The following is an 8,587-nucleotide window of genomic DNA, read 5'->3' as shown; positions in this document are numbered from 1 at the left end:
CTCAATGGTCTTAATTCATTAACATTTTTAAAAGTGGCAAGAACATAGTTTAAATGTGAAGGGTTAGATAGGTCCTCAGCTGATGGATATGTATATTGTTCCATCAGGTCAATGGAGTGACCCTCATTTACACCTGCTATGGTTGTGGTCCAGAGTGATTTTCTGTTGGGGGGGAAAAACCAACACCCTGAAAAGGTGAAGAACAGGAAGTGCAAGGCTTAATTTGTGAAACTCAATTTTACCTTTCTTTATTTTTGAAACAATGTCCAATTACAAATAAATAATTCATACAATATCAATCAGTTATGATATACACTTTTCAGGCAGTTCATATTAACAACCAAACCAAGATGACATTGAAAATGAGTTTGCATTAAATAACCAATTATAGTAATATACAACTGGTGATTCAATTACATTTTCAGACTGGTCTAAAGTGTACAAACTTAAAGAGGGATCTCTCCTCTTACTAGTATGGAAGACACAGATGTATACAATTTTCTTACAAGCTCAAACAAATGAATACACCACATTTATAAAAAAAATGCTGCAACACAAGGTCTAAGTGGAGTTCTAATACAGAATAAAAGCTTGCGAATTTCAGCAGCATAAATATAAAAGTTTACTGCCATGGATGCTTATCCCCTGTGGCAGTTTCTGCCTAAATTTACAAACTTTGTAGGATGTTTTTATGTAGAGTTTCAATTCCATACATTTATCTTCATCCTATTTATAAAATTGATAGCACGTATCTATGTGCTATATTTTTAGTTTCAATTGCGCACAGCTTTTAACTTCAACTTCAGCAAAATGTTTTACTGCTGAGAAGACACTGCTTCCCCTTGAGGTACAGTCAATTTTTCTGTAAACTGCAATAACAACAGTATCAGTAAACTTGCCAGGTCTTTTCTGACCTCTAATTTTTAATTTCCGAACCACATCCAAAAAACCTTAGTTTATTCCCTGTAAAGAACACTGGTGACATCTGGATTGAAGTGACAGTCTAAAGTCTTGAAGCATTTCAGAAAATACCAGAAGGTGTGTGCCAATTATTCCTCTTCCAGTCCTGGTTCTTACTAGGTCAGTTAGTCCTCTTTTATAATGCAACTCAAAATTCATTGCTATGTACATTTTCACGTGAGGATTAGTAGCTAATGATCACTACTATCCCACTGATTCAGAATTTTAGGCATTTTAAATTGTCTCAAGATGCTTCTTTTCCAGAGCCAAATTTTAGGGCCAGAATAGACTCTCAGCTGCAGTTCCCACTCCATATTCTTATTATGAGAATCCTGAAAATGTGGAGACTAAATCCATTCCATCAAGTTGCTAGATATTTTTCACATAATTGGTGTCTGGTGTCACATAGCCCGTTACCATTAGGGTTCCCGTGAACTGCCTCCCAATTGAATTGTTCCTCTGCTGAGCAGTTAGCATGGCCCATGATCACAAGATGAAAGGATGGTGGCAGCTCAAGCACCCAAGAGGTATCATTACTCGATGTATTACAATCACAAGGGACACATCCATTTTAATTTCAGTTATGATATGGGCTCCTTTTGTGGCCCTGGTCATTTAACGTAACTTTTCTGCCTTAGAGCCTGCTCTTCAGAAGATCTGAGAACCCACAACAAGTGACTTCAACAGGAGTTGCAAATATTCAGAACCTCATAGAATCAGGCCATTTGTTCCCCCATATTACAGACAAGATAATACTACTTACCAAAAAATGTTTTTTAGGCCCACCCAAAAATTCAAAGGCTTTTTTCTCTTTAAAATTGTTCTAGTGGTTTATTTTCACTTACAGGAAACAAAAGCTTTATCTTTTACAAAACCAATCTGATCTCAACAAAAACTGGAACTATTTGTCTACATCAACTTAGAAGTACATCAGAAAAGAAAATTGGATTGAAAAACAGATGCAGAGTTAGATTACAGCCCAATCTTCTGGCAGAGCTGGAAGGAAAGTGAAGACTTATTTCCAAACTAATGTTAAAACATCTGTTCATTACGGTGATTTATCCAAAGTGCATTTAAGAACTTAACAGTATACTTTAAAATACTATTTCTTTCAGAATTCTTCTTCTGGATTAATCAAATTTAGAATTTTATTAATATACTACAGAGTACAACCAGTGGTCTTGAGATTCTGGACATATTTTGTTAGCCATATTTTGGATTACTTTTGTTTTAGGATCACAAAAAACACATTTGCAATCTCGAGTGAAGTATATCGTTTGCTTCAAATGCAGGCTCTATTTATGAACCTTACTGCTTCTTGATGCCATTTGACAGAGTGCAAATCCATATTTTATAAAACATTTTTCTATACCTAACAGGATGATACTTTTCTTTTGAACTTGACAGCTCATGTGCTCCCATTCTTCAATCAATCACTTTCCTACGTTTAGTCTTATCTGTATATATCTATAATGTGTTTATAACTTCCTTAACATTCAGATGATGTATAGCCTGGATTACATATGTATGATGTATAGCCTCACTACCTCATTTCTGATACAAATGTGATTTTGAACCCCTTTAATTCTGACAATTCCATTTGACTAAATACACCAAACCTCACCAAAAGGTGCAGAGAGTTCTCCAGCACCAACAATAGTGCAAACCCATTGCAATTCAGTAACAGCTATTAAAAATACAGCTCACTCTTCCGTTATTTAAGTGACTGAAACTAGGTATGATACATTCAGCTTTCACCAGCACAAGGAACCTACTTGACTTTGGTCTCCTATACAACTGCACAGAGTGTCAATTTTCATATACTTCAGAATTAATTTTTTTCATCAGAGTTTGTGTGAAACCTTCTCCAAAAACTCCCAAGTTAAAGCTTTACCAATGCTAACTGCAGAAAAGGGTGGTTTTAAGTACTGCATGTCTTTTGTACAGCCAATGCTCTGTTATCAAACTATTGCATCAAGCAAGCACAAAGACCTGACTTTTTACATTGTAACTACATAAACCATATGAGGAAAGATATTTCAGCAAATTAAAGCCCTTTTAATATCTGGTCCATCACAAAATTTTCCTCTAAATTAATATATTAAAAAACTAATAATAAAATACATATCTGAAACCAATCTAGAGGCTCCCACTTTAGACCTAGCTAGCACCCAGAACTCTCAAAATGAAAGCTTCACAGGACTATTTATAATCAACTAACTCAAGAATTTGGTTGCAACAATTAAACAACCAAGCAGGTAAAATAAATATGACTCTTAACTGACAATACTTCAGAGAATTTGCCTTCAAAGAAAGAAAAAATATAAACAAAAGAACGTGAAATTATTAATTTAGGGGGAGATTTTCAAAGGCACAAATGGGAGTTAGGTGCCCAATTCCAACTGGTACCTAACTGGACATTTAGGCCTTTAAGAAATTTCCCTCCAAAAGATTTGGGCTGCAGCTAGGTTTGAACATGACTATTATCAATGATTTACAAGCAACAAAACAGAAAACCTGAATTGTGTATGTAAGGCTGATGAGAAAAGAGATGATTTTTGTTGAAGTCCCGGCAAACTTTCTAAATTCATTTTACTTAACACTTAAAAGTTCTCACAAGTTTTAAACAATATAACTTCTGTACAAAATGACCTGAAGATATTATAAATGTGAATTTCAATATTAGACAGATTATTCACGGGTGTAGTTTTTGGTGTGTTAAATAGCATCTTTTGCATTAATAAAGCCTCAAACAACACATTCTCCAGGGCTGTCTACTTATATACAGTGCTGTGCCATGCTCACCTTTCTTTTTTAGGTAAAAAATAAACTATTTAAGATCAACCATCAGGCACATATTTCAGGTGTATTTCAGAAGTCAGAATGTCAGACTTTTTCTTTCTTAAATTTACAAAGAACAATTGCACAGCAACAAATAATCTGGTCTTCCGTCCAACAGTGATTTGAGTTATAAGCATTTTCAGATTACATAATTTCACATCAATCACTTTTTATATTTAAATATTTATATAAAAAGGCCCCCAGAATAACCATTTCTTACATAGCCAAGTTATCTGCCTATACATCCAAACTTTAAACAGTTGCAAACAGAACATTATACAGGATTTATAAATCATATTTAAAAACTTGAGGGTTCAAAATCACAGTTTCCCCAAAGAACTCAGGAAAATCTACATATTGACAGGGTAACAGAGAATATTGGAAAGAAGGAGACAGACACAAGTTTGCTGCCTTAACATTTTACTAATCCTGACAGGTAAAGAGGTTGATGTTATCAGAAGTAACAGTTTAAGCTGAAAATGAGGAATGGTGTTTTTGTGTGTTGGTCTCAAGTACAGAGACATGAGATTCAAGTATTTCCTATTTGATCTGAGCTCACTGTAGCAAAGAAGGGCAGGAAAAAAATTATTTTGTTTTTCCATACATTCGATCAATGTCCACCTGGTAGTGCGATGTGAGCTCTCTGCGTTTTAATTTGAAGGCATCTGTCACCAGACCAGTCTCAGGAGTCCAAGGATCAGGGCTTAAATGAATTTTCAATGGTATTTCAAATTTCTCCAGATAAGCTGCAATAATAAAAAAATACAGGTATGAGAAAGATTTCAAACATAGACTAAGGGGCTAAATCATGCTTTCACACAGAAAAGACAAGGCTAAGGGGATAAAAGTACTCCTCAAACTTTAGTTTGCGAGATCTTGAAAGCATGTGGAGTCACATGATCTCTAGACAATTATATTCCATCACCATGGAATGTGCCCAATGTGCTTGGGCTTTTGTGCTGCTCACTGGCTTTGCAAATGCATGTACATACATACAGCAGAATGGCTCACTCAAGATCTATGCTGCCAGGCCTATTTTCTGACCCCGGCCCTCTGAATGTAGTAGGAGGCATGGAATTGAATTTATTTAGGCTCAAAATAGTGCTACTTTCTGCTGTTTATTTCTGATGATATTTCTAGAAAGTTGCTGGGAGAACATGTTGAGTACAGTAGCTGATTCCCTTTGTCATAGTATAATTCCCCACTCTGAACCTTAGCGTCCAAAAGATGGGGTACCAGCATGAATTCCTCTAAGCTCAATTACCAGCTTAGTACTTGTAGCGCTGCCATCAGCCAGGAATTCCAGTGCCTGGTACACTCTGGTCCCCCCAAAACCTTGCCCGGGGACTCCCAAGACCCAGACCCTCTAGATCTTAACACAAGGAAAGTAAACCCTTTCCCTCACCGTTGCCTCTCCCAGAGTCCCTGAGCAGAAATGCTGGTCCTTGTGAATGCTTTGCTACAGTGACAAATAGTCTAGGAATTTTCCTCGTTGGTTTCATTCTTTGCACACAGAACGCTAAAACCCATCTGACATCAAGGGAATGAAATCTCCTTTCCTCATTAGAAGCATGAGTTTTAGTGAAGAATACAGCAAGTGAAGAGACTGTTTCACATGAAAAACTCAGAAATTATCTTGGGGGTGATTTTTGGGTGAAGGCAAAGGGAAACCTCCTTATGAAACATAGTGCTCCCAGTTCACTCACCCTGCTGGCTGCTGTGGTGACAAGAAACACGACCTTCACAGAAAAAGGAGACATCAGGCATATGGCAATGATTCAAAGGGTGGCCCAGTAAGTATCGACAGTACAAACATAGGCACAGACTTCTAGTTTTCTCCAGGGATGCTTCACCTCCGCTCCATTCTGAGGCCCCACCCACACTCTGCTCCTTTCCCCAATGCCCTGCCCTTGCTCCACCCCTCTCCAAGGCCCCTGCCTGCCTGCTGCTTACTGCCCTCCCACAAGCCCCTCCGTGAGCTGCCAAACACCTGTTTGGCAGGGTCACTGAACAGCTGTTTGGTGGCACTCCCAACTAGCTCATCAAGAGCACTGCCAAACAGCTGATTGGTGCTGAGCACTGGCTATTGTTTTTTCCGTGGGTCCTCCAGCCTCGCAGCACCCATAAAATCACTGCTTATGGGTACAAACCTGAGGTCCTACTGCAATGTTGGCATTGCTACTGGAGGGAAGGTCCTAGTGAGACTCTTCAGAAATCTGACTATTGTCAGATGACTAAAAATGGATTAGCTCTCTACTGGAGAATAGAAGACATTCATTGCAGTTAGCTAATGAAAAGTCCTGACATCTTGAGAGTAGTTTAAAATAGCAGGAATGCCTGCTTTTTCTGAGGATAACTGGCCCTGTTGCATCCACGTAGAGAAACACCTCCATTCTGCTAAATACCATTTTCTGGTGGAGTCTTTTCTGCTGTGATTGAGAATAGTCTGAATGGTCTTTGATCATGGCTACTCACAGACTGAGGGCAAGGTACATAGGGTTCCCTCTGACCTGGATCAGACTTGTGTCTCATGACCTTCTCTGTGAGGCCCTTCCTCAGTTGGAGCTCTCGTCTCTCACAGGTCCGAGAGGAAAGGAGCAGCAGATGCTGCACTTAGAGTAGATATCATACTCCACAAGACAGTAAGGACAGTAAGTACTGCTGACCATTGCTAACCAAGATGCAGGAAGGGGGCAGGAGATATAGTTCTTCAATACTCGGAACTCTGGGAATAGTCATGGTTCCTAAGGTGGGGACAAACTCAACTACACTAACTAGACTATAAAATACTAAAAATGTTGCAACTATATACAGTTATATATATCGGTTATGAAAGATAAAGATAGCTTCAGACACAAAAGATTCCGACTGAGGCCACATGTCCGTAAGAAGGAACTGGAAAAGCATCTGTCCTTACCACTCTTTATACAGTCATTATTGGGTATAAGGGGAGCAACTGTGCAGGTGCAGACCAAGAGACATTACTTACTAGAAATATCCAGTCTCAGACACAGGAAGCACATATGTACCCATGTGTGGAAATCACACAGAGACCAGCACTCTAAGAATATTTATGTAGACTGTGTCCCCCACCCCTCCCACACACAAAAAGCATCCTCCAGTTAAAGTCAAGTTTTGCAGAAAACACAAACACTTCATTATAGGCAGATTCTATTTTGGACACAAATTACACATAATAAAACATCTTTTATAAATTGATATGCATATTTTGTTTCTACTGTTTTATGTTTTACACTTTTACAATATATTAAGCTCCACAAAGCAAATACAAATTACCTGACTGCTCACCTGAGCTAGCAGCTTCAGCTACTACCTTCAGTACCTCATTTTGCATTTCAGAACTGGTACAGATCTCTTCCCAGGTTCCTTTAAATCCTTTCTTCCGAGCTAGCTCTGTAAGCTCCTTTTGATTTGGCACAACAAATGCAATGACATACGACTGGAAACTGAGAAGTATAAAATGTACTTTAGTATGAATTTTGTAGAGTTAACAATTACGTCATTTAAAAATAATATTAAAGTTTAATTTTTTTCTACTTAATATATATTGATTTTTAACTTTTGTTCATCTAGAATCTCACAGAATAAGTACATGGAATTGTACCTCTGCCCTTTTCTAAATAAGCAGAAGTTTGTATTACTGAATATAGTTACTTATGCCATAACAGACCCATGTAAGTAAGTATGATACTGGCAGAAAATACACAACTTAGATATTAAATACATAGTAAACTCTAAGTATAATGTCAAATTAGCCATTTGTAACTGTAATTTCCTTATGATGAGATAATTTGGATTGCCTATTTACATAATGAATAAAAATAAGGCATATCGGGTTCAAATAATTCATTGAGGGGCAAATCGTAACCTGTCCTTTACAGATATGGAAAGTCCTCCTGCAAAGGAATCAGTGCAGTTCTGCTATACTAAGGTGAGGGGAGGAAGGGCTCAGCATTTGCAGGATGTGCACACCTCATGCACAAGGAGGATACCAATTCTAGTAGGTCTCGTCTGCACCTGTCACACTAGAGTATGTGGGGGCTGAATCCCTCCCTCGATAGATCCACTACCCACTGTTCCCTGGGGAGGTAGAGTATAACAGCAAAGAGGTAATTGACAGGGGTATTTCTTGTTGATGCTCCAAGGACTGGTGGACCATTAAAGCAGGTTTACAGACATAAATGCAGGCTGGTCTACAAGTGTCCTTGACACAAAGATCTTTTGGAACTCAATATTATTTGAAATTAATGGGGAAATGACTGTTTGCCCCCAGGAGCACCATGGACATTAATGGTGTGAAGTTTTGTCTAGTTATTCTGGGAGACCAAAACTTATCTCTTGGTGCCCTGGCTAATGAAGCCATATACAGGCCGCTTGGACAGAAGGAAGGAACATTTTAATTATTGCCTAAGTAGTTGTACTATGGTAGTTGATTGTGCATTTGGTCATCTGACAGGCAGATGGCACAGTTTATGTAACAGATTGGAAGCAGCGGGGGAATAAAGGTCCACTTTAATTGCTTGTTGTGTTTTACACAATATTTGTATGAGCAAGGGGGAAAGCCTTATAGGTGGGTGGGAGACTGAGGTGAGGAGATTTGCTCAGAGGTTCGAGCAACCAGTAAGGCATCCTACACAGAACACAAACACCAGGGGATTGCTGTTAGGGATGCCTACTGTTTGTATTATGAGTCACATGCCTGAACACGTTAGCCAGTGGCGTCTGTGTTCGGATGCAAACATTACGAGCGCTGTGGGTGGCTGAA

The 8,587-nt window shown here is 38.5% G+C and overlaps 1 protein-coding gene across 8 annotated transcripts in view; it reads right to left on the bottom strand.

The window, feature by feature from the left end:
* Positions 1-218: 218 nt before the first annotated feature.
* Positions 219-8,587, bottom strand: part of ACSL3 (acyl-CoA synthetase long chain family member 3) — a 113,622-nt gene continuing 105,253 nt past the window's right edge. For all 8 annotated transcript variants that reach the window (XM_050964037.1, XM_050964032.1, XM_050964033.1 and 5 more), the window contains 2 exons: positions 7,111-7,268; positions 219-4,547 (listed from right to left, as the gene is read on the bottom strand). In XM_050964037.1, the coding sequence (XP_050819994.1) occupies positions 4,387-4,547; positions 7,111-7,268 (319 nt within the window). In that variant the 3' untranslated portion in view covers positions 219-4,386. The remainder of the gene's footprint in view (positions 4,548-7,110; positions 7,269-8,587) is intronic.

This window comes from Gopherus flavomarginatus, chromosome 8, assembly GCF_025201925.1.
Source record: "Gopherus flavomarginatus isolate rGopFla2 chromosome 8, rGopFla2.mat.asm, whole genome shotgun sequence".
NCBI classification, from domain to species: domain Eukaryota; kingdom Metazoa; phylum Chordata; order Testudines; family Testudinidae; genus Gopherus; species Gopherus flavomarginatus.
This window is presented reverse-complemented; position numbering and strand designations above follow the sequence as displayed.